This window comes from Daucus carota, chromosome 2 (assembly GCF_001625215.2).
Source record: "Daucus carota subsp. sativus chromosome 2, DH1 v3.0, whole genome shotgun sequence".
Taxonomy (NCBI): domain Eukaryota; kingdom Viridiplantae; phylum Streptophyta; class Magnoliopsida; order Apiales; family Apiaceae; genus Daucus; species Daucus carota.
The window spans coordinates 1,981,457-2,008,898 of NC_030382.2; the positions used below are offsets into that span (position 1 = coordinate 1,981,457).

The 27,442-nt window shown below is 35.9% G+C and overlaps 1 protein-coding gene across 1 annotated transcript; it reads left to right on the forward strand.

Moving 5' to 3' along the window:
• Positions 1 to 8,605: 8,605 nt before the first annotated feature.
• On the forward strand, positions 8,606 to 15,343 carry LOC108203435 (uncharacterized). The gene is made up of 6 exons (XM_017372359.2): positions 8,606 to 8,940; positions 12,724 to 13,488; positions 13,533 to 14,414; positions 14,514 to 14,619; positions 14,708 to 14,754; positions 14,797 to 15,343. Exons 1-6 carry the CDS (start codon positions 8,606 to 8,608, stop codon positions 15,341 to 15,343), a joined length of 2,682 nt encoding a protein of 893 aa, XP_017227848.2.
• Positions 15,344 to 27,442: the final 12,099 nt, after the last annotated feature.

Below are 27,442 nucleotides of genomic sequence, written 5' to 3' on the forward strand. Positions count from 1 at the left end.
TGTTATAAGCTCGTGTTGTGTGACACCTAGAAACCACAACGATTTGGCAGGAAAGCCTTGTAACATGACCTCTGTATCAAGCCTTTCTAATAAGCATGCTGTTGTTGTTAGCAGAAGAAGACAAGGGTTTCTTTGTATGAGAAACTCTTGTCTTACAGAGCTTTTAACAATGGATTTATAAACAAGAATGGTTGTCATAATGTTTTTACAACAACAGTTTTCTGTTAAGATACTCTTGTTTTTGTGGCATTGTACAAGGCTCTTCTAAATTGTGGATGTTGTGTTAACGTCTTATAAACAATAGTTCTGTACTATAATCATGTTATCATAGTGCATTACAGTCAACCATCCGGATTGTGTTCCTATTGTGTGTGAGCTTGTAGGACAATGGTTTTTCAGTGCCCCAACTGTTGTGTGAATAATATTCCACAATGGTTTTAAGTTGGATCAAGTCTTGTCTGAATATGTCCTAGACAATAGTTTGTTATTATGTTCCGATTGTCTGTAATTAGTAAGAAAATGGGTTTTTAGTTCTTAAACTGTTGTGTGACTAACCTTGGACAATTGTCTTGAGTTCCTTCAAGTATTGTCTTAAAAGGTCATAGACAATATGTTTTTAGTTTTTGAACTGTTGTGTGACTAACGTTGGACAATTGTCTTGAGTTCTTTAAAATATTGTCTGAATAAGTCATAGACAATAGGATTTTAGTTCTTAAAATGTTGTGTGATTGATCAAAAACAATGTTTTCAATTGTACTGAAACCTTCAGACAATGGTTTTCAGAGTATTAGTTGTTGCATGACTATTGTGACAATGCTTTTTATCTGAAAGTATTGTATGAGCTTAGAATAGACAATGGTTTTTATATGCATATATAACATGACCTGTTTGAAACTAGACTAGCCATGCAAGGATAACCAAAACAAAATTGGCAATACCAAGCATTTCACATTACAAAGAAAACATTCATTACCAAAAACCAACAATCCAGTATTTCTCAAACTCCAAAAACCAATTCTATCCAACCAAAGTTCCCACAACCAAAAACAGTTAATAACTAACACCATTAATATTTTAGGATGAACATATCCACAAAACAGAAAACAAATTTTCACAAGTTAATGCGTATAAGTACGCCAAGATACCACTGCAGTTTGTAATCATGTTCAACCAAAAATATCCATTTATATGACATATTCAACGAGCATGGTTTTTCAGAAAGTGCTTCGCCCATTCAATCCTTATATCATCCAGCTCATCGCTGCCATAAGCTAGGTTGCTCCTCCACACCCACTAAAAATTTGGACAGTAATAATATGCAAGTTAAAATATATAGTTAGAATTCTTGAACTCGAGGACATTTGCAAGGGTTATAAAATTTGATTGTTTACCTTTACATTAAATTTGAGTTCCTTATCCAAACAAATATCTTTCAAATACCGCATCACAAATAAACCACATGCTTTGGTCCCATATTGGACCGGAACACCCTGAAGAAAACAAAAAATTTAGTTTTCTACGACAAATGCTTACACTACTGTTTTGAAAGAAAAGTAAAGGTTTAACATAGTACCGCCAGATTTTCCCACACTATTTTCTTTTTTGGGATCTTGTTGTCATTTTCCTTGTGAAGTTTGATGGCACTACGACAATATGAAATAAATCAAAATCCTACACATGTTTCTTAATTGTTAAAGGATCCAAAATTAAATAAAGTTGTGATGAGGTACTTACTTATCAACCACTTCAATCCATTCTTCACTAGCAATTCGACGCTTTAAGGGGTCCATGTGGTACACAAGTTGTGAATCTGGATTGACAGCAGTTAGCGCCCAATGGTTCCTATAGTACATGAATACCACACATGAGAATAAATATTATCTATAAACTCAGAAATCTTAACATGTAAGAGGGTTCATTAAGTTCAAATCTTACAATACAAGTAATGAACTTGAATCCTCAAAACAATTAACCAATTAATTGTTCAAATTTTACCTCAGTTTATATATATATATATGTATGTATGTATGTATATCCTTTATTAATAAATATAAAGGGCTACAAATGTAAACAAAGAACTCACACAACATTGTAAGGAAGGAGGAAAAGTTGTCCTGGCTTTGCATCCTTGAATCTTAAAGACAGGGCACGCGATCTGTCAAGGACAGTCCCACAACCAATGGCACCTATTATTGTAGGGTCAACAAAAGCCACCAAGTCGGACATCTTGTGCCTTCTCAAAAAGGGCTGCAGTAAACTAATAAAAAAGTAGACAATTATTGAAACAAATCTAACCTAAATTACAATCTATTAAGAAAATCATTGAATACAAATTGAACTTATATGTATATACTTACTTAATAAACATGCAAATGACCGATGCTGAGATTTCACCTCCGGAGCATAAAGCATAGATGTCAGATAAAAAAATAAGTTGCTTTCTAGTCGCTCCAAAAGCTTCTTCACATAGTTGAAAATTTGTTGTTTGGCCATCCTTCAGGGCATCTTTTGCCCAAAGCCACAACCGCTTCAAATTCACTAGGTAATCATCACCCATGTGGAGCACATATTCTGGTTCCTCGCCCAATTCTCTCATATTCTTAAACTTCTTTGGCATCATTTTCTTGGCCACCTGTAAAGTAAAAAATAAAATAATATTCAAACCACAAAGTGAACCTTTAAGTAAAATTGATTCGTGCATTAAACAAAACAGAAATCAACCTTCGCAATTCCTTTAGTTGCAACAGTGCTAGTCTTCATTTTCAGAATGAGATCTCTAGGCCACGCAATAAACGTCCCAACAGCCTCTTCCACGGTTTTGATTTCATCTTGGATGGGGAAAGGAATCTTAGCAGATCCTTGGATTGCACGAGTAATCGAGACTCGTGCATTATCTTTTGAGAGTGGTATCCCATGAAGAACTTTGCATGTTACATCAACAGTTGCATGAGCCACGACATTGCTGGGGGAGCCGATGGCTAATTCCCACTCAGAACTATGATTATCCACGGATTGATTCTCCAAAATCACTTCGTCGTCCATGACTACTACAACCTCCTTAACCCCCACATCCTTCTTCTCAATCTCCCTTCTCAGGATCCTATTTCTCAGCCGATTTCCCCTCACCAGCAGATGCTCCATCAATAATGAGATCTAATTTTTTCTTAACACCTGGCAAATCTGCAGGTTCCTTCAAGATTCCATTTGCACCCTTGGAACAGCTCCCTTGCTGTGATCCAACATTTGGACTATTTTCAGGCCCAAGATTCTTTCCGCAAAAAGCTGCTTTTAACTTTGTCATCTCTGCAGCCCAAAATTCATCTCGCTCTCGAATAATTCTTTCAGTTTCTTCCTTCATAAACCTCTGGATCCCATCTTGGATCTTATCATCAATTGTCCTTTTCTTCCTCTACCTCGGAAGATTGAAGTACACGGACTGCTTAACATGAGACCCTTGGCCACAGACTCGTCCTCGATGCTCCGAATTACCGAGCACCTTTGTCAAGACATCGTCAGTGCCGTCCTCAGTCACCTCCCCATCACTAACTTTCTTTTTCATGGTTTCCTAAAAAATAACAAAAAATGGAAGTGTGTGAGTAATAACACCAATATTATGGTAATATGGAATTTGAAGTATAAAGATTCAAATTACCATGAATCTTATAGTGAAGTATGTGACAGTGATATTGATAGTGATTGTGATAGTGATTGCTTTGCAATAAAATAAAATTATGTTGTACACCTAAAAAATGAACCCCCAAGTATGATAAAACTTAAAATTTTTTCAGCAATTTTAGTAATCTCGTCCGACTTATACTTCCCAGCTTTACCCTTCCGCGCTCTCAGCCAGGTAGAAGATCGATCTATCTCCCCTTCAGGATCTTCTTGAGACTGCTTAAATTAACAAGTTGAATATATTAACACAAAACAATTTATATGCAGTGATATGCAGTGTCTTAGAAAAATAATAAAGGTAACAAATGATAACTAACCATTTCTTGTTCTAGGTTAGCATATCCCTTGCGAGATATGCAGTGAGGGTACTTATTCAACTTCCTTAGGTTTTGCTGCTTTTCATGAATGGCCTTGTTCATAATCAAACAATAAAAAATTATCAACAAAGATAATACCACTTCAAAGAACTTTGTGAATGAAATAAGTATGAATGCTCACCTTAAATTCAAGGGATAGACGATCGGCAACAAAAATGTCCCAGTGTGCCTTCTCAATAAATGAGTAGTCAGCTGGAGGAAGCTCTAACAACTCAGGCTGATGTCTATGTGGAAGGACATAATCAGTTGTTAAACGGCTTTTAAATTCCCTCCACTTCTGGGCAGCTGATTTCAACACCATTTTCCTCGCTGTTGATGGAATATCATATGCCATCTGCAATAAGAAGAAATGTTATTTAGGTACTACTTAGGTTGTAGGTAGAACATGCGCATAAAGATAGTGGTGGATGAAATTTATTGTACCAGGACACAATCCCATATTTTATTTTTCCTTTCTTTTGGAACTGCTTTCCATGAGTCATACCAAATTGGGGATTTGGTTCGAGTAAGAACTCCGATATAAGATTGCATTTCAGAGGCCACTTCACCATATGGCCCACCCTTGGCATTAAAGCACACTTGATGTTTAACGCCCAATATCTTACGCCGTACAATCCGATGCATCGTGACAGGTCAACGTTTTAAGAGCTTAAGTCCTTCTTTTTTCTCAATCACCACTTGATCCCCGCGTTTCCTTTTCTTAGATATTTTCTTTTGTAAGGTTGTGGAAATGGCCTTCTGTTTCACAGACTTAGGGGAGGAATTTGATTGACTAGGCTGCACCGCCTTTTCATTCTCAGGTTCTGAACCCGCCGACTAGTTCTTTTTCAATGCCTTTATAAGGTTTGAGGCGGTATGATTGGTATATGATTTAGTCTTCTTTGAAGGAGCCATAAGTTATCTGCATATAAAAAAGAATTCAATCTCAAGAGTGGTAAAGACACACTTGCAAAGCAACAACCCGCAACAAAAACATAAGCTATTGAAAACAGAGACATAAGCTAATGAAAACAAAAACATAATCTAATGGAAACATAAGCTCCACTCTGTTAAAACTGTTACACACATGTAAACAGAGATATGAAATATAACACATATCCAATGATAAGCACCCTCTACGTTTCCTTTTTGAAACTCAAGTCTACCTAATAGAGATCTTGCTTCCTAATTTCACAAAAAATTTATGCTTCATGCCAGAATATATTTTGCAGGATGCCACAATATTTAACGATGAACTACAGAAAAACAATTAATAAACAAAGCTTCAGTATATATCCTTCTTGATTTCTACATTATAAGTCTTATAGTGCAAGAGGAGCTTAATGGAAAATAAACTACTGTAATGCAATTATCTGGCCCATGTATTCAGTTCAATATCCAATTTTTTTTAATTAGATTGCCTGATCTCATGTGAACATTCTGGCCTACCAATCTACCATGGTGTAGCATGCTTAAATAAAGACAATAGCAGCAAATCATATGTCTTAACTCTTAAATATACTGTAACAATGTCACATGGTAATGGTTGTAAGTAGTCACTCAACAAGCAATTTTTAAAAGCAAATCCTGATAATACAGTGGTAGTTGGAATCACCTCATAATTTCAAAAATCAAACCACCATAAACCAATTACAAAAACCCAAACCCCTATAAACCAATTACAAAAACCCAAACCCCTATAAACTAATTACACAAAATTAAACCCAAAATAGGCATGCACACATACTAATCACAAACAGAGAAATCCAAAATTACATAACCCTAAAGCCATAAACCCATAAACTAATACATAAACCCGAACCCATAAACTAACTACACAAACCCAAACCCATAAACTAATTACAAGATTAATTATCATAAACCCAAACCCCCATATACTAATGACCAGATTAAACCCAAAATAGGCATGCAGACATACATAAACAAACTAATACACAAACCCAAACCATAAGCTAATTACAAAGAGAAGAAACAAACTAATACACAAACTCATAAGCTAATTACAGAGAGAAGAAAAAAGAAATAAAGAGAGGGAGGAGAATAGATGAGGGAGGACAAAACGAGGATGAGAGAGAGAGAGAGAGAAGGAGGGAGGGAGGGAGAGAGAGATCCGGAGATAACCTGCAATACCGTAGAGGTGGAAAAAAGAGCTCGAAAAATCAACAAGAGAGCTGTAGAGAGTTAGGGCTCCGACAAAACAAGTTGAGAGGGGGAAAGGGGGGAAATGAGCTGTAGAGAGTTACGAGAGAGGGAAATGTGAAAAATACAAAAATTTTGTCCTAACAAACATGTCCTAGCAACAAATGTGTCCTAGCATCAAGTGTGTGTCCTAATAAAATTCGTATTAATTCATATATAATGTGTCCGAAAAATCGTTTAAAAAATTATCATGTCATTTGGGAACTAATCTCGTTTCAGGGAGGAGCACATTTTCTAGATCTCACTTATAACCTCATGCAAGATAAACTTGTAAATTTTTTATTATTTTTTCACAAGACTAGAACCGATATATCTTGACATCCGTACGGTTGGATTGTCTAGAAAATCGCTTAAAAAAATTATCTTATCAATCGGGAACTAATCTCGTTTGAGGGATGAACACTTTTCCTAGATCTCTCTTATAAATTCATGCAAGATAAACTCATAAATTTTTTATTATTTTTTCACAAGACTAGAACCGATATATCTTGACATCCGTACGGTTGGATCGTCCAAAAAATCGCTTAAAAAAATTAACTTATCAATCGGGAACTAATCTCGTTTGAGGGAGGAGCATTTTTCCTAGATCTCTCTTATAAACTCATGCAAGATAAACTTGTAAATTTTTTATTATTTTTTCACAAGACTAGAACCGATATATCTTGGCATCTGTACGGTTGGATCGTTTAAAAAATCATTTGAAAATATTATCTTGTCAATCGGGAACTAATCTCGTTTGAGGGAGGAACACTTTTCCTAGATCTCTCTTATAAACTCATGCAAGATAAACTCATAAATTTTTTATTATTTTTTCACAAGACTAGAACCGATATATCTTGACATCCGTACGGTTGGATCGTCCAAAAAATCATTTGAAAATATTCTCTTGCCTATCGGAAACTAATTTTCGCGTTTCAAAGCATTTTTGTCTTATTATAAAAAGTTAATTTTCGTCATCTTCTGCAAAATAGACAACGGCTTTCTTAAAATATGTGTTGTATGAGTTCAAAGTACACAACGATTTTGCAACTAAACCCGATTTAAAACCGTTGTAGGAAAGTTATAAACACAAGACTTTCTTTGTAAAAACTGTTGTGTTAAAAATACAACGGTTTATTCTTTAAGACAGTTGTTGAATTTGTTTTAGTACAAGACTTTTGTTTGTGAACCCTTGTAAGAAAGAGTTAATTAATATTCGGACATACAACGGTTTAGTGTTATAAACCATAGTTAATATCCCTTTCGGACAACGGTATGTTTATTTAAAACCATTGTCTTTCAAAAATTGTATTTAATGCCTGTATCTTTGTCGGGATATACCATTAAATTGTACTCCATTCGGACATACATTAAATTTCACACATCTATCACTCCTCAGTACCCCCAAATTCAACCTAAAACATCTACTCCTCTGTATCTTTCTCAAATCCAAATACATCTACTCAAATTTCACATCTGCTTCTGCTCTCTCTGCATCTGGTTCCTCTGCATCTGCCTCTGTATCTCCTCTACATCTGGTCCTGAACACTTGGTTCCTCTGCATCTGCTTTTGAACATTTAGGTTGGTTTTGCTTTTAATTTAGTTTTGCTTTTAATTTCGCTTTGCTTTTTACATTCGTGTTGATTTACATTCGCTTTGCTTCTGGTTTTGTTTTGCTTGAATTTAGGTTGGTTGTTGTTGCTTGAATTGATATTTTTCTGTTTTGTTGGATTTAGGTTTTGTTGGATTTAGGTTGTTGTGTTGCTTTTACATTGTTGTTTAATTTTAACAGCCTTGATAGCTTACTTTCCAGAGTAGAATTAAAGACATTAGTTTCAATTGACAGCCCCTAACTTCACAAAATAGTGAAGACTGTGTTATGTGTATTTTTGTTGGATATTTGTCTTGCAAGAACTTGCTAAAGTAGACTTTTCTTGGTTGCTTATTGTGTATTTTTCTTATAAAGAATGGACAGGGACTGGTTGAAAGCTGATAGAAGATCAAGGGAGTTTCAAAATGGAGTTGAAGAATTGTTGTTGTTTGCGTTTGAGAATGGATATGGTGAAAATAAAATTAGTTGTCCGTGTCTGAAATGCGCACATAGTAAATCATGGAAAGCTCGAATAGTGAGAGATCATCTTTTCCAAAATGGTATTGATCAGACGTACAAGTGTTGGATTTGGCACGGAGAAGTAGATATGGGAAAAAGTCAGGCTGCTGCTGAAGTGACCGGAAGTTCTGAATCAGTGGATCAAATGCCGATGAGAGCGGAAAATATGGATGGTGATGATGATTCCCTGGACTCCTCAGATTTTTTAACCATGTTCAATCTGAACATGAACCCCTTTATCCGGGATGTGAAGGATTTACTAAAATGAAGGCTTTAGTAAAGTTATACAGCCTCAAAGCAAAATATCAATTGTCCGATGGTGGGTTCTCTGAACTTTTGCTGCTGATTGCCTCTATGCTCCCGGAAGGCAACACTTTTCCTTCTTCATTCAGCGAAGCTAAGAAAAGTTTATGTGTTTTAGGAATGGAATATGAGAAAATACATGTTTGCCCGAATGATTGCCTATTATACCGTGGAGAAAGAGAGGAAGATGAGACGAGGTGCCGCATTTGTCAAGCCTCTAGATGGAAGTTGAACAAAAAAGGAGAAGAATTAGAAGGGGTGCCTGCCAAGGTCTTTGTGACACCCCTAGATCGGGGGTTAGCAATCTAGGTTGTTACAATCATCATATTTCCCAATTAATGATACTTATCTCCATATGTCCATTTATCACAGTTATAACCCCATCAATACGTATGCCAACAGATTATAGTTCTCAGAAACAACAATACATATTTTAAGTTGTGAAAACATCAGAATAGAAATCATTACAAACCAAGTTAAATCCTTCCCTAGGATAGAGGCTAATACCTTTCCTACGTGGAACAGTATTAGACACAAAAGGTTCATAGTATTTTAAAGGTTACATATCCAAATGATTCAACCCTAACTGACCACACCTACTACCTGGGGTGGAATGCTCGCGAACATCCTATGGAATAGCTGCGCGTTTCCCACGCGCTTCCTGGGGGTAAGCTTTGTCGGGGCCATGCTGCTGATCTGTTGTGTTGTAATATATATATAGATATGCAGAAAAACAAGAATGAGCGATATAGCTCAGCAGTAGCATAATAACATATAGCATAATCTCAGTTCATTAAAATACAAAAAGGAACTGTCCGGTTATAATCGTACCGTATTCTCTTACTTATCGAGGAACTAAAGTTCTCTGCTTAAACTTAGTTCGTTTTACCCTCTCGATAGTACGTCAAGGATTTCGTAATTCACTGATCACACACTATCGGTAATTCAGCACCTAGGCTTTCATTACAGTGCGTATCACAATTCCAATTGGAATAAAGAGACTTTACTGGAGTATACCCCGATACTTGCTGATCAGGCATCGTATCGTCAATTCAATCTTTTCTACTAGTAGATGGACGACTTCCCTTTCGGTTATCACCCAGACCGCATATGGGTCTATTATGCTTTTCGGGCATCTATTTCATTGCCGAGCAGATATTATGCTTTTCGGGCATCTATTTCACTGCCTAACATAATAATATTTCACACAAGTACTTCCAGTCCCGAGATGATTCTACCTTATGACTGGATCGACAAGAATCATCGTTCCCCGAGTAATTATCCACTCGTTGGTAGATTGTCTATCATATTACACCTACCTCCGGAATTATTAAGGGAGGTAGTAGATACTTGTGTGTTGAATTTAGTCAACTGATAGAGTAAGCGTTTCAACTTAGAAGTTAGGATTTGGGAGTGGGTCGGAATTTGATTTGAAATATCAATGTGAAGAGGGAACCTTATTAAGGTGTACAATATTAGAAGTCAGAGTGATGTAAGAAGCTTATTGTTCGCTCCTTTGCTTGCAGCTATAGTGTTAAATATTCTTTGAGAACTCCTTTTATAAAGAAAAGGGCTTAGGAAAACTGAGGTTTGTCTAGACAATCGTATACCTCTTTTGATCCCTTTTTAAAACGGTTTTATGATTTTTAAATCACTCGTACAATATGTATTCATTTCTTAAGTCACTGAAAATATTTAATCATAGGTTAAATTAGCTTTAACCTCGTGGTTTGGAAAGCTTTTATAAATCGATGAATGTTTTGAAATTCGTATTTGAAACCCATGTTTGATAATATATCTTTGATTCATAAAATACTTAATGGAAATACTTGAGTTTATTTAATAGTTCCAAAAAGCATTCATATCCAGTTATTCGAATACTTATTATCATTATATGAAAATATACTGTCTCCGGTGCTTTCCGGGTTTTTGGATGATAAATTTAAAGGACATTCCAACTCCCATTTGATATTTGGATAATGGTACATACTCTTCTACCCTTGGCCTTGTATGCCTTGGGCCATCTTGGTATGTACAGATATATATATTTATGTACACAATGTCGTTACGTCTCAATTGCATAATCGTTGCGCTTTAATGCAAATTCAATTAGCAGTTAAGCATATAATTATATCACAACAACAACAGTTATCAAAATATCCATATGTAGGGATTTTCAAGTTTGGAAAACTTGCCTGGGGATCTCGAGGTGGGGTGATTCCGGGATTCGGGACGAAAATCTAGAATAATCAATATCGTTCGATTAGTCCCTTAACAAGGATTACTATCACATTTTACGACTCTCGAGATTTATTAAACGTACGAAGTTGACTCATCCTAGACCTTGGATCTACTTAACATATTTACTACGTCTTCAAGTGTCAATCACATTGACCATTAATACCTTAACGCATTAATCAATATGTACTTAAGTTTTTTTATTATTCGAGCGATTCTCTGCTCGCGACCTCACTGCGCAGCCCCTACTCAATCATTTTTATAAAATCGAAATTTCAACATTTTCAATCAATTCTTTTTGGGTTGTTTTCTACACTCCAAGGGCCTTCTTCACAAAAATCACCAACGTCTAGTTCACTGTTTAAGTAGCCCGAATGCAGTAGCCAAACCACTAAACCGTTGCGATTTTTATCGCGTGTGGTTGCTAGACTAAAACGGCCATAACTTTTTAACCACAAATCCAATCAAGATGATACTTATATGCTTAGAAACTACAAAACAAGACCTTTACTTTCATGGGCAGTGGTATTTAAGGTATCACATTTTTATGTCCGAAAATGGGGAGCAAACGGCCCAGTGGTCAACAAACCCATCACACATGCTCCTACTTAACATGCTTCTTAACTTCAAGCCAAATCATTTAATCACATAGACATTCCATAATCACTAACAACACTTCATATACATATTTGAACTATATTAGTTCAAGCTCATGACAACCACAATGTAGCCTAGTAATCATTTAGCAAAATCTTGGCCAAGAACACAACCATTACATCGAAACTCATGCTACTAACACCACTTACAATCATTCAAAAACCTTGCCATAACTTGAATGATGGAAGAGTATTATACCTTTCTTGGGATGGTGTTAACACTAACTAAGGGTTTGTGAGCTTGGATGAACCTTGATCTCTTACTAACTAGCTTGAAACTCCATGAAAACACAAGAAAAACATAGTTAGTTACTATTCACCAAGACACTAGCTCATTTATTTGACATGGCTATACTTGGTGGGTTTCCATGAAATTAAAATCTCACCTAAGTTATACCTTAAGGAAGCTTGGGACAAATTTTGAGGATTTATGGAGCTTGGATGGGTGGAGAAAATTTTTCTCCTTCACCCTTTTCTTGCTAGGGTCGATGGCAAGCTTTTGTGGGGGGGGGGGGGGTGTTCTTGCTTGGTGCTTGCTTGCTTGTGCTAGATACTTGGTTAAACACTTGCTTGCATGTGTTCCTCTCATCATTACAAGTACCCAATGCTTGCACCAACACTTCACTCCAAGCTTACAATTGTCAAAGCAAATCCCATGAATCTAGGAAGCATGTGCACTAGTTACTATTCTAGTTTAGTTAATGTAATGCTAGTTCATTTACCAAGTATCTTGGTCAGCTTCCTAACTAGCTAGTTGCATGGCATTTGCATGGGGTTTGCACGGGGTTTCAAGTTGTCTTGCCAATTTATGAATTTATCAATCCTTCGCTATAATGTTAGTGCGACGTTTATTCTTGAATACTCCGTTGCGTTGGAATTCCTGATACCGTTCTTGATCATCTCATCTTTTCATCTTTTGTTCCATAATAATATAAAATCTCTTACTTAAAGAATAATTACTATCCCATAATCCAACACATGCATATTTATAGCTGTTGCAATCGCGATAGAATTACTCCTCATGATTTATCCGAAATCTTTACATTGCTAAAAAGGTCTTACATGAACTCTCTTGAGTTACACCATCTCATTTAATCAAATAAGGTTTTAAAATATTACAAATTTTGGGGTTCTTACAGTCTTGTGGTATTTTCCGTTAATACCTTGTTTGAGGAATTTGTTTAGTTCACCTAAAACAGCAAAGGATTTGACTTGGCATGACACTGAGAGATTAAAGGATGACAAGATGAGACATCTGGCAGATTCAAAAACATGGAAAGAAGTAGATGCAAAATGGCCAGAGTTTTCTGCAGATTCTAGAAACCTCCGGTTAGCTTTATCAACTGATGGATTCAATCCTTTTCATAGCACGAATATTGATTACATTTGTTGGCCAGTCTTGTTGTCTATTTATAATCTTCCTCCGTGGCTCTGTATGAAGAGGAGGTATATTATGCTATGTTTGTTGATATCCGGACCAACTCAGCCTGGTAATGATATTGACGTTTTCCTTCAACCACTTATACAGGATCTACAAAAGTTGTGGCATGGAAAACAAGTTTATGACGCATACAAGAAGGAGTATTTTTTGCTTAGAGGCATTTTGTTGTGGACAATCAGTGATTATCCAGCCTATGGCAACTTGTCTGGAAACATTATCAAAGGGTATAATGGTTGTCCTATTTGTATTGATGAAACAAAAGCAACAAGATTGGTACATTATCGCAAGTGTGTGGTCATGAGGCACCGTAGATGGTTTCCCCGTCATCAACCGTATCGCAAACAGAAACAGGCTTTTGATAACACCGTGGAGGAGGAAATTGCTCCAGTTCCATTAACCGGAGAGGAGGTTCTTCAAAGAGTACAATATTTACAGGGCCATGTCCATGGTAAGACACAACGCAAACCTCGAATAAAAAGAGGCGATCCTCGACCAGTTTGGAAGAAGGTGTCAATATTTTTGAACTTGATTATTGGACGTTTTTGCCGGTTAGGCATGTTCTTGATGTGATGCACATCGAGAAAAATATATGTGAGGCTTTACTTGGCACTCTTCTTAACATACCTAAGAAGACAAAATACAAGGAAACCGTCCGTCTTGACATGGCAGAAATGGGAATAAGAACGGAATTGAGGCCACAAGCTCTTGGGAAAAAAGAGAAATTACCATTGGCGTCTTGGAACCTGACTCATTCTGAAAAGAAAACAGTTTGCTCCTCTTTTCTCGGCATGAAGTTGCCTGATGGTTTTTGTTCCAACATTCGGAGTCTTGTATCAATGGAAACACTTAGACTCACTGGAATGAAATCTCATGACTGCCATATGATTTTGCATCATCTGCTACCAGTTGCAATTCGGTCCTCACTAGAGAAACAGGTTAGGAACACTATTATTCGGTTTTGTCTCTTTTTCAAGGCAATCTGCAGTAAAGTTATTGAGGTTGACAAGTTGGAGAAAATGCAATCTCAGTTGGTAGAAACTTTATGCCAGCTTGAAAAATACTTCCCTCCTTCCTTGTTTGATTTAATGTTTCATCTATCAGTCCATCTTGTACGAGAAGTGGAGCTTTGCGGGCCAATTTTCCTTAGATGGATGTATCCTTTTGAGAGATACATGAAGACATTTAAGGGATATATAAGGAATCGGGCTCGTGCAGAAGGTTGTATTGCTGAGGCCTATATTGCGGAAGAAGCTGTTGAGTGCTTGGTTAACCACGAAGAAGGTACAGTTGGGGTACCAAAAAATGATAGGCACACGGGAGATGGCATTTGCAGACCATTATCTGGTGCAACTATGATAACCCCGAGCAGCACTGATTTGCATGTAGCACATTTATGTGTTCTACAAAATACTACTACCGTGAGGCCATATTTCGAGTAAGTCATAAAATTATATCCACCATGTAATCTATTTTTTGCGCACTTTACACCTATATAATTGTTTTTATTTTTTATTATTTATTTAATTGCATGCAGTGAGCACATGTCATTTTTGATGACAAAATACCCGGAACATGAAAATGACGAAATGTGGCTTAGAAACAAGCAAAATGCAACATTCCCTAAATGGTTCAAAGACAAGGTATTATGTTCATTTTATAGTATTTCTGTTGCATTTTATTTACAAGAACATTCCTCGTTTCATTTTGCAACTTGTGTGTTTTTGGCAGATTGGTGCAGATTTGTTTGAGGAAATAGAGGTACCACAGGAGTTACGGTAGATTGCAGATGGGCCCAACAAAGATGTTCCTACATTCAGCGGCTACAAAGTGGATGGTGTTACCTATAGTACCAAGGATCGTGATGATACACGTCAAGTTCAATGTAGTGGTGTGTGCATACAAGCCGATACAATGGTTGTGGAGGGAAAGGATCAAAACATTGAGCATACTTCACCTATATTTTATGGTGTGGTAACAAGTATATGGGAGTTGGATTATAACAACTTTAGGATCCCTCTTTTTCATTGTAAGTGGGTAGATATGAACAAAGGGATTAAAGTCGATGTTTTGGGATACACATTGGTTAATTTGAAGAAGTTAGGATTTTTAAATGATCCATTTGTGTTGGCAAAACATGTTAAGCAAGTTTGTTACATCGACGATCCTCTTGATAAGTTATGGTCTGTTGTGTTAAATTTACCCAAGAAAAGGTACTATGACGAGAATGAGGATGAGATTAAGGGATCTGTAGAAGTGGAACTTGAAAATGATTGTTCTATGCCCAATTTGCCGGAAGTTGATTTAGTTGAGGAGGAAGTGGCTAGTTATATTTGGGATGTGGATGAACTAATAGCACTTTCGTGATGTAATTTCATTTGAGTTATTCGAATTTTTAACTACTTCTAATTGATTTGTTGATGGACTTTCGTTATTATGCCCATCTTTGATGTTATGAAATTGAAGTCTGGTTGTTGGTACAATTTGCTAGTAGTTTGGTTGTTGGCAGGTGGGAGAGGTTTTCTTAAATTTTATTTTTTTATATGTACTGTAAATCAGACAACGGTTTATTGTCAAAAACACTTGTATACTAAGAAACAATAGAGCAGAAACCCTTGTCCCTTACATTATTGTCACACAACACTATAATTATGAACCCTTGTATAAAAAGCATTCAACCATTGACTAACAAAACACTTGTCTAATAACAACAACGGTTTCCAGAACCATTGTCTCATTATCAATCTCACAATACTCAACCAAACAGTTGTGTAATCGTTCACATACACACACAACACCACTATTTAAAACTGTTGTCTGACCTCAACATTTTGACAACGGGTTGTAGACTATTGTCTAAATGTATTTCACTCAATACTTTTTAAACCATCGTTTGAACCCTGGTTTCAAACAACACCACTGCTAGAAAAACACTTGTCTGTTTTAATTTTCCAGACAATGGTTGTAAAACTCTTGTTAGAATCATGGTTCAGACAATACTTTCTGAATGCTGAGAATTAACAGCTGTCTGTCGTTTTCATGCAACACTTTTTCGACCGAGCATTGTCTGATGAGTGTTGTCTGATTGCGTTTTTCTTGTAGTGTCCACCAAAGGTGATCATTTTATTGTTTCAATAGGTTTTGAAGGATAGGCGGACTAACATGAGGGCCTATACTGGTGTCAAGCTGATGGGAGACCTTAACCTCAAACCCATATTTGCTGCTGCAAAGAAAAAGTATCCTCCTGCCGAAGTTGAATTGAAAGCAATGGAATTTTCATCCCTGCTAGAGGAGAAACTTCGGGATCCAAACTGGTACCCCTTTAAGGTCATAACATTTGGTGAAGATAGCAAGGTAAGCATTCTGTAGATAAATTTACTTGTCAACTCGAAAGTCATAGCTTCTCCCTTTTACGCAGACCATATCTTTTTACAGTCACTCATGAATCACTGTGATTAATGACTTGTATTCTCCCTGACATTGTATTAGTTTGTAACCGGACAGTTTCTAGACCACTCTATATATTCTCGTTTCCTTGCTCACGAATCTCTCTCTCTCTCTCTCTCTCTCTCTCTCTCTCTCTATTTCCTTATTGTATGTTTTGATTTCATGTGACATGTTAGAGAGTTATCAATGAAGAAGATGAAAGCCTGGTGATCATAAAGAGTGAGTGGGGTGATGAAGTGTATAACTCGGTGGTGAAGGCACTAACAGAATTAAACGAGTACAATTCAAGTGGAAGATATCCCGTTCCCGAGTTGTGGAATTTCAAAGAAGGAAAGAAGGCAACCTTAGGTGAGGGTGTCGATTTCATGGAAAGGTTGTGCAAGACAAACAAGAGGAAGAGAAATTAAAGTATTCTTGTACTAATGATTTGCACCCCTTCTTTACTTTACCCGTTTGATTGTTGATGTGTTAGGACCATTTTTCTATGTTGTATACGAATTTCATATATCTTTTTATACATCTTTATAAGCATGAGCATGTAGAATGTTCAACTTCCAACCAAATTAAGGAATTTATTCCTAAATAAATCCAAAGCAGATATATATGTGTGTATGTCTATATATATGCAGAGAGGACGGCAGGAACCATTTTTCACATTACTATATATCATTAATTATTTGCCTACACAATATAACATTTTATTTTAATATAGAATATTATGATGCATAAATTTCATATACTTAAAACTTGTAGGAATTGAAAAAGATCAATTTTTAGTTCATATTTTATAATTTTGAATGAATTTTAAAAGAATAAATTCCTCGATTTTATTCATGGCCGGATAACAAAATTGAAAAGAGACACAACCACTTAATGTTTTGTGATAAGTACCTGACAGCCGCCCTCGTCTGATATCATTGGCTCTAGCCGTGGCGGAGCCCACATGCACAGATTTGTTTTTGGCTTCTCGTATCAAAAGAACTCATGCTAATGGACTAGTTTGGATACTTATTTTGAAGACAAATCTGTTTTATCTTTACGATGCGGGAGTTGGGTTGACACCCACTCACCACTACCCTCACTTTGTGATTTTTCTTTTGTTAATTTGTGTTGCTAAACTGATATAGTTCTTGCAGTAAATATAAATATATAATAGTATTTGCATAAATGTATATGTGTACTTGGGAAGTGGATGCTTAATATACAATTATAGCTGCACAATCATAGGGGGCTGAGACCGCACAGCCTGGCCAATAAAGGCCCAAATCTATAAATAATATTTTGGACGTGTTGTTTTTTTTACAAGATATTCAAAAAGAGTTTGCAATTAGTATATTTCTTGTTACAATTTGTATTTTAAGTTCATTTTATTTATACAAATTATTTTAACTTTATATAAAGTAAAAATTAATTGATTTAAAATTACATACACGCCCCAATAATTTTACCTGGATAAGTGAAGTACCAGCTTAATGTTATGGCATGCACAGATTAAAATGGAGCACAACTTGGAAAGAGGACCGCAGGGTGATGGTGTGTAGCTTCGTGGTGCTGGTGATGCAGGTGTTGTGGCTGCTAATGCTGGGGTGCTGCTGGTTATATTGGTGTAATGAGACCAAATAATAATGGTGAGGATATTATGGAAATGAAGAAAAAGATGGAGTCCTTGGAAGAAAAACTCAAGGAGAGGGAAGAAAAATTGTAGGAGAGGGAAGAAAAACTGAAGGAGAAGGATGAAGATTTTGAAAGTCTTCAAGATTCATATCAAGCTCTACTTGTCAAGGAGAGGAACAACAATTACCAGTTACAAGATGCTCGAGAAAAACTAATAAATGTGAGTTGTTTGGTTGTCTTACATTTTAATATGGACTTCATGTCAATGAATCTGAGTTATTTTTCATGTCTTGCTCGAGTAATAATTTCATTTTCCACACATAGGAAAATGAACTGAAATATATAATCTTTTTTGTTATAAATATCTACTTGCATGACTCTACTTATACTACAAACCATGCACACTCGATACGAGTACAACTTTCCATTTTGATTTGTAACTAATTATGGAATTTTTTCTCTTTTCCAATTTAGTTGTGTTGATGAGCACATAGGTCTAGGGAGTGTTGTTGCTTGTGCAAATAGGGCACAAGAGGTTGTTTGGCCAAAAAGGCAGGGTAGATATGGTGGCCTGCCCAAGTAAGGTTTTTTTTTTTTTTTTTTGTCAGGCCTGCCCAAGTAAGTTGATTGGCAATCCTCCTGTATGTTAAATTTCTTGCACAATTTTTTTTCGCTATTGTGGGAAACATGTCAGTTTGATTACTATTTACCATATATTTCTAGTTTATATATATATATATATATATATATATATATATATATATAGAGAGAGAGAGAGAGAGTCCGGTGAAAAAATTTACCTGAGCATACTTTAGCAGATTATAGCATTAGAAGGATATTTTTTCTAAAGCAAAACATTAATTACCGAAGAGAATAGAAAAGAATGGTATGTTCCTCCTCTATTATGGTCGGTGAATGTTGGCTCACAAAAACATTTTTTCTTGATAAGCTTCCGATATATATATAAATACACCAGAGTAATCTCAATTAAGATATGAGCTTTTTCTCATGCTCGTCAATGATTACATAATATTTAGAACACATCTTTGTAATTAGTTTATAATTTTCTCATGAATCCTACGTCATATGGAATGTAATATAATTAAAATAATGTCTTTGTCATTTGATCCAATAGAGTTCCGTAGATAGGAATAGATTTGATAAAACCTGATAACTCTCGGATATTAGAGTATTAGAACGGAAAGATCCATTAGATAATGATACTAGTGGTTCTAAACCATCTCTGGCGATTAATCAACAATTCAAATAGACTCTTTTGCAGGCTCCGAAGCCATGGTCCTTATTTGTTCAGGTCTTCATATATAAGAGAGTTTTAACTTGCACCTAGCTAATTCTGACACTGAAGTCGCTGAGAGACAAGTTTTTGTAAAATACTACCGCAGTGAAGCGGAGTGCTAACCTGTTAAAGTGTGAAATTTCATACCAACTTCAAATTGTAATCATGAGCCTTTTATTTGGCATTAACTTTCACTGCTTTGACCTATCCAACTAGAGATCTTTCACTATTTGATCATGTGAAATATAGATCTTGTATTTAGTAAGACCACTTGAAATACTTTTTAAGTGACAATTTTCGTGCTTTTGCACCAACAATGTTATGCATTATGGAGGACGTGATAACTTGGCTTATCAATGTGCTTTAACATTCTCTATTTTAAGCACTATCACTATAAACCTTGAGTGCAAATTCTTCTTTCTCCCTTATTATGCAGAAAGGACTGTGGTGCTTAGGTGTGTGGTGTTTTTGCTATGCAACCTGTATATTGGACGTCATTTACTTTGCTTGGATGATAATTTCTAGTTATCCTATAATGTATCGCAGAGCCCCTAGAAGAGCTTTATGAAGACCAACTCTCTCAGCTGCGGTGGTTGGGTTTCCGTGACACTCATGACAACATACAAGCACTGGTCGAGACATCTGGTGATGTTCATGCAGCGGCACTTTTGCTTCTTCAGGACCTTTGACTGCTTCAGAGCCTTTTTTGTGAAGGTATTATGTGATTTCTATGGATTAGTTTTACATGGAAGTCTAAATCATCAGGTGAAGTCTGATAATTCTGAAGAAAAATCCATAAATCCAAATTGTGTCTTATCATTTGTACAATTTTACTTTGTTGTTGGCATTTGATGGCAACACCTGTCATGGCAACATCTATCGTGGGAAGCTCTTTGATAACGAGACATAACTCCGACCAGGATTGTTTCTTAAACTGGAGGATTTTTCCTGTGAATTTCGATTTCGCTTTAGCCCATCACATTTTTTACAATCTTCATGTATTCTCTAATTTCTGTGTATGGGACAGAAATGATGAATTTGATAAACAAAAAACTTACAACTATGGCATATTTATAGGAGGATTATAATAAACTGAGGCAGTTCTCAAAAAGAAATTATATACAATATTTTTATTCTAGCACAAAGTTTGCTATAAGAGTGAGACGGGAATTTAAGGTACGTCAAATTAAACGTGTGTTAACTCTGTGTCAGAATGTTCCGGTGAATAAACAACGTTTGATTTTCAGTGGCCAGTATCTCCAAGACGATCAGACCATTGGGAGTTTTGATTATTAACTGTATTCTGATTAATTTACCGTATTTAGTATTATTACTTTGTAAAGTTTTTTGATCGATATTATTAAATACCCTTGTGTATGTTAACATATTTTATATCAGCTTCAAATTGTAATCATGAGCCTTTTATGTGGCAATATTAATGACCTATCCAGCTAGAGATCTTTCACCGTTTGATCATGTGAAATATAGATCTTGTATTTAGTAAGACCACTTAAAATACTTTTTTTAAGTGACAATTTTCTTCCTTCTGCACCAACAATGTTATGCATAATGGAGGACATGATAACTTGGCTTATCAATGTGTACTTTTAACATTCTCTATTTTAAGTACTATAAACAAGTTGTTTGACAAAGTCAAGAACGATGCAGATTCACATAGTATAGCAGATGGAGATGAAGAGATATCAGGAATTGGAGAATTTTCACCCAGTCTTTTGAGATCCCCAAGATCCTCTTTGTCGATGTTTATTTTGGACGTGATCTTGTCTATCAAGTATGTATATAAATGAAGAAAAATGCTCTGGAGTAAATATTTTGGCAGGATATACAAGTACGTAGTTTTATGTTGAACATAAAAAAATATGAACTTTAACTTTAAACGCAATATAATTCACCTGACCTGTGATAATTCAATCTTCATCCCCTTCACTAATTAAGCCTCTTCTATCTTCCATCATCTCTCATATTTAGCAATGTTTTAATAAATCAAAATCTGATTCTTTTTGGGTGAGTTCTTATTAAGTTCGTGCTTGTTATCAAAGGTTGTTGATCATGCCCTTTTTTGAATGTTGTTTTATGTTATGATATTTTTGTGAGTCTTGTTATGGATTTCGGTAAAATTTCTAATAAGGACTTACATGATAATTTGGCTAATTCGTAAAGCTTGAACCAAATATGGAACGGTAGTGATTCTCGCAAGGGCTCACATTTCACAAAAAAAAATTGTTCATATCTTGGGGGCAATTGTTCCTCCAATATGAGTTGATTAACTGATATTTATGAACATTGGGCTACAAATTGTGCTTATATATGTGAAGGTCAATGTTCACAACTGAAGTAGATTGGATTGTTCGAGATATCATTGTAATATTTTTAAATTAAAGAATTTTAATATTCTATGTGTTAAACGATTTGTAGGGGTGTAATTCGGGCCGAGCGAGCCGAGTTTCGAGCCGAGCGTAGTTCGAGCTGAAGTTAATCGAGCCGAGCCGAGCCGAGCCGGCTCGTTTAACTAATCGAGCCTAAATCCTTGCCCGAAATCGACTCGTTTAATTTCACGAGTCGAGTCGAGCCGGCTCATTTAGCTAAACGAGCCGTCTTTAGCGAGTCGGGCGAGCGGCTCGTTTAATTTTACACTTAATCGAGGCTAAATTTCTACCCGAACTCGGCTTGTTTAATTTCACGAGTCGAGTCGAGCCGGCTTGTTTAATTAAACAAGCCGGAGCCTTTGCCCGAGCTTGGCTCGCTTAACTAAACGAGCCGAGTCGAGCCTAGTTAAACGAGTTCGAGCCGGGTGAGCTCGCGAGCCGCCCAACTCGAATTACAGCTTTAACGATTTTAAAACAAAATGACTACTTGTTTAGCTTATTTTTTTTTTGTATCATAATCAGATTGTAGTTGACAATTCGGAGTTTAATTTGTTCCGATTGGATTTCAGTATTTTGATGAATTCTTCCCATTTTGTGGAAAAAAATATCGGTATGTTAATCCATTTGGTTCATGCCTACAAGGATATCTTCAATGCCCGATCACATTAGAACATGACTCATTTAATTTTAACATGTACTAATATGATAAATCCTAAATCTCTTTGTTCTATGAATGATGGGCATCAAAAGAATATTAGTATTGTCCTCCATTTGGGTTTACAAAATTTTAACATGTTTACAAAATAAATTATTTATAATCAAACAATCTTATAATCATTTGTTCACAAGTTACTATTATTCTCTGTTTAAAATATAATATGTTTAATATTATTAAATATGTTATTTCATGAAAAATCAATACTTGTTAGTTAATAAGTGATACATAAGGTATCTGTTGGGAATCAATAATTTTTGATGATAACATAAACATTTTGTAACATATCTTATTTAGAATCTTTATCAAATTTCAGTTGTAATTGTTATTTTTCTTATTCTTGGGAATTATCAACGGATGGGTAGAATAGGATGGCTAATTGTAAATATCCAATGGCATGTAATTTTATCTAAGTGAAGGATATTCAACTGATAAGATGTAACTGTTCAACTGATGAAGACTGGATCATGTTTCAACTGATGAAGACCAAGCTTTCAACTGAAGACAAAGTGTTCAACTGATGATGCTAAGGAATTCAACTGATGAGACTGGAACAACATTCAACTGATAAAGTTTGTAATTCGATCAACTGATGACCCTAGCACAACATTCAACTGATAAAGTTAAGAGCAGTTGAAAGCAACCTGAACCTTCAACTGATGGAGCAAAAGAGCAGTTGAAAGCGACTAGAGCTTAAGCCTGACAAATCACATGGATCGAATTACACTAAAATAAACATGGAAGCCTGATTAGGAAATTAAAGAAGAAGCAGAAACATACTTATCTTATGCAATGCAATCTGGATCAAATCAAGATGATGGTCAAAGATGAAGACATCTCAGAAAACATACATAAGACAAAGTTGTGCAGCATTGTTTTTAGATTAGAGTGCATTTTGTAATCTAGCTAAAAGCTTTGTAAAACTTGGAGTATATAACCAAGTTAGAAGCATCAGTTGAACTTGTTCAAATTACTTGGGAGAAAAATCTGAGAGTTAAAACTTGTTTGAGTGATGAACCAGCAGCTGTGCGAATTGTAATCAATCCACAGATTCTTCTATATAAAATCTCACGGGTGGATCATTCAATCCACCCGTATTTTTAAATACTTGGTGTTTTCTGTTTTACTGTGATTAGGTGTATTGTTCCTTGAATCTTTTAATTCGTAAAAGATTGTATACAACCCCCCCTTCTACAATCTTTCTTATAGTTGGTGTAAAATAACAATTGGTATCAGAGCGAGGTTCCCAACAAACAGGGAAAAAGATCAACACTGCTAAAGAAAGATGGGAAAGAAGGATGCTGGAGTGAAGATTCCTGTTCTTGACAAAGACAACTATTTTCACTGGAAAGTGAGAATGCATCTGCATCTGTTGTCCATTGATGAAAGCTATGTGAACTGCATTGAAAAAGGACCTCATGTCCCAATGAAGGTCTGCACCAGTATGGGAGCTGATGGTGAAGACATGGCAGGTAAAATGATTCCAAAACCTATCCATGAATATTCTCAAGAAGATACTGAAGAAGTGCACAAGGACAAGAAAACCATGAACCTTCTGTTCAATGGTTTGGATCAAGAAATGATTGATAGTGTTATCAGCTGCACAAGTGCCAAAGAAGTTTGGGACACCATCAGGACCATCTGTGAAGGGAATGAGCAAGTAAGAGAAAACAAAATGCAGCTTCTGATTCAACAATATGAGTCATTCCATTTCAAGTCTGGTGAATGTTTGAGTGATACTTTTAACAGATTTCAAAAACTGTTAAATGGTCTAAAGATCTTTGGAAGAGTATATCAAGTTAAGGATTCAAATTTGAAGTTCTTAAGAGCTCTTCCCAAAGAATGGAAACCTATGACAGTCTCTCTCAGAAACACACAAGAGTTCAAAGACTATACTCTAGAGAGACTGTATGGAACCTTAAAGACTTATGAGCTTGAAATGGAGCAAGATGAAGAGATTGAGAAAAGCCAAAAGAAAGGACATTCATCTGTGGCTTTAGTTGCATCTCTTGATGATACTGTCAAGGACAAAGGAAAATCTTAAGTTGAAGAAACTGAGAAGTTGGTCAAAGAAGAGAACTCAGAGTCAAGCAAAGGAAAGAGAAAAGAGAAAGATGGAGCTGATTCTGGTGAAGAAAGTGACGGAATTGATGAACATCTAGCCTTCCTGTCAGGGAGATTCTCCAAACTGAAATTCAAAAAGAATTTCAATTCTGCAAAATCATTCAAAGGCAATCAAAAGTCTGACAGAAGCATGGTTGACAGATCAAAATTCAAGTGCTTCAATTGTGGGAATGCAGGTCACTTTGCAAATGAGTGCAGAAAGCCTAAAGTTGAGAAGAAGTCAAGTGAAAACATTGACTACAAAAAGAAATATTATGAACTTCTCAAACAAAAGGAAAGAGCATTCATCACAAAGGATGACTGGGCAGCTGGAGATGATTCTGATGAAGAGGAGGAGTTTGTCAATCTAGCTCTAATGGCCAACTCCACAGATCAAGAAGAAAACACTGGAAACAGTAGTCAGGTATTCACTACAAACCTAGTAGAGTTGACTAAAGATGAATGCAATGCTACCATTAATGAAATGTCTACAGAATTGTATCATTTGCATGTTTCTTTAAAATCTCTCACTAAGGAAAACAGTAGAATTAAGGAAGCTAACACCTTTCTTAGTGATAGAAACAGTGCCTTAGAAGCTCAATTTATTGAGTTTGAGAAACTGAAAATTGAGTGTCAGACAGCCAAGGATGATCTCTTGGTTGTTCTGAAAAGAGAAGAGATCATAAGAAAACAGCTTGATAAGGAACAAGAGATTATTGCCAAATGGAAATTTGGGAGAGATGCTTCCACCAATATCATTAACATGCAAGGTAGAGAGACTTTTGTAGAGAATGAATGGAAGAGGAATAAGAAAGTTCTTGAGGTATCTGAGAACAGTTCAAGTGATGAGAATACTGATGTTGATCATCAGTTGAAAAGCAAAGTCTCAACTGATGAGAGTCATCAGTTGAACAAAAACTCATCAGTTGACAAGAAAGTTCTCAAGAAGCTCAACAAGAAATATGGTCCTGTTAAAAAGAATTTTGTTCAAGGTGAGAATAGTTCTTCTGAGACAAGTGATAGTGTTAATAACACTCTTAATTCCAGTAACAAGAACAAGAAGAAGTTGGATACCAGTGAGCATAAATCTGAGGAGACTAAAAAGAAGAAAGGAAATAGAAATGGCAAAATAGGAGTTAACAAGCACACCAATTACACCCCCAATGCTAGTGCTCTTAGGAAAACCTGTAGTAAGTGTGGTAGTGTAAATCATTTATCTGCTAATTGTAAAACTGTGATTGCTCCTAATTTATCTTTGTCTACTCCTATGGCATCTGTTCCTCACATGAATTTATCTGCTATGAATATGATGCATGGTTTATTGCCTCACAATCCTTATTCTCAGCCTAACATGCCATATATGTTCAATCCTTATTTTAATGCCTTTAACATGCCTCAATTTCATTCAAATTTGCATGGCATGAACAATGTATGCATGCCTCAAAGGCCTGTGTTTAAAAACAGAGTTGATATTCCAATTTCTCAACCAAAACCAAAGATTGAATCAGTTCAATCCAAGGAAAAAGTTGAGAAAGTGGAAAAGGCTGCTAAGACTAACAAATCTGGACCCAAAGCAATTTGGGTACCAAAATCAACTTGATCTGTTTATGAAATGTGTGCAGGGAAACCACAAGAAGAATTTGTGGTACTTGGATAGTGGATGCTCCAGGCACATGACTGGTGATTCTTCCCTGCTCACAAAGTTTGAGGAGAAAGCTGGCCCTAGCATTACCTTTGGAGATGACAGCAAAGAATATACTATGGGATATGGCTTGATTGCAAAAGAAAATGTCATCATTGATGAAGTTGCATTGGTGTCTGGTCTTAAGCACAACTTGCTTAGCATCAGTCAGCTCTGTGATAAAGGTTATAAGGTTAATTTCACCACTGCAGCCTGTGTTGTCACCAAAGGAGATGACAACAATGTGGTTTTAATTAGACAAAGGAAAGGAAATGTGTATGTAGCTGACTTCAATTCTGTAAAGTCTGAATCCATCACTTGCCTTCTCAGCAAAGCAAGCTCAGATGACAGTTGGCTATGGCATAAGAGATTGTCTCATCTAAATTTCAAAACCTTGAATGAGTTAGTAAAGAAGGACTTGGTAAGAGGTCTGCCTAAGCTGGAATTCTCCAAAGATGGATTATGTGGAGCTTGTCAGCTAGGAAAGCAAAAGAGAAGCTCTTTCAAAAGCAAATCTCTTTCATCAATTGTGAAGCCCCTTCAGCTCTTGCATATGGATTTATTTGGACCAGTCAACATAATGTCCATTTCAAAGAAGAAATATTGCTTAGTGATTGTTGATGATTTTTCAAAATTTACTTGGACTTTCTTCCTGCTTTCTAAGGATGAAGCTGGGAAATCATCATCAATCATATCAAGGCATTAAACAACAATCCAGATGTCAAAGTTGGAAGGATAAGAAGTGACAATGGAACAGAATTCAAGAACTCTGTGATGAAAGAATTTTGTGAAGAAGAGGGAATTATTCATGAGTTCTCTGCACCAAGAACTCCACAACAAAATGGTGTTGTTGAAAGGAAGAATAGAACTCTTATTGAGGCTGCAAGAACCATGATTAATGAAGCACAACTGCCTACTTATGGCTGAAGCTGTGAACACTGCATGCTTTACTCAAAATATTTCTCTAATTACCAAGCCTCACAATCAAACTCCTTTTCAGCTCTTCAAAGGAAAGAAGCCATCAATTAGCTTTCTTCATGTATTTGGATGCAAGTGTTATGTTCTAAGAAATCAAGGTGAAAATCTTGGAAAATTTGAGGCCAAGGCAGATGAAGCTATATTTGTTGGATATTCTGATGGAAAATCATTCAGAGTATACAATCTGAGAATCAACATTGTTATGGAATCAATTTATGTGGTTTTTGATGATAAAAAGATTCAA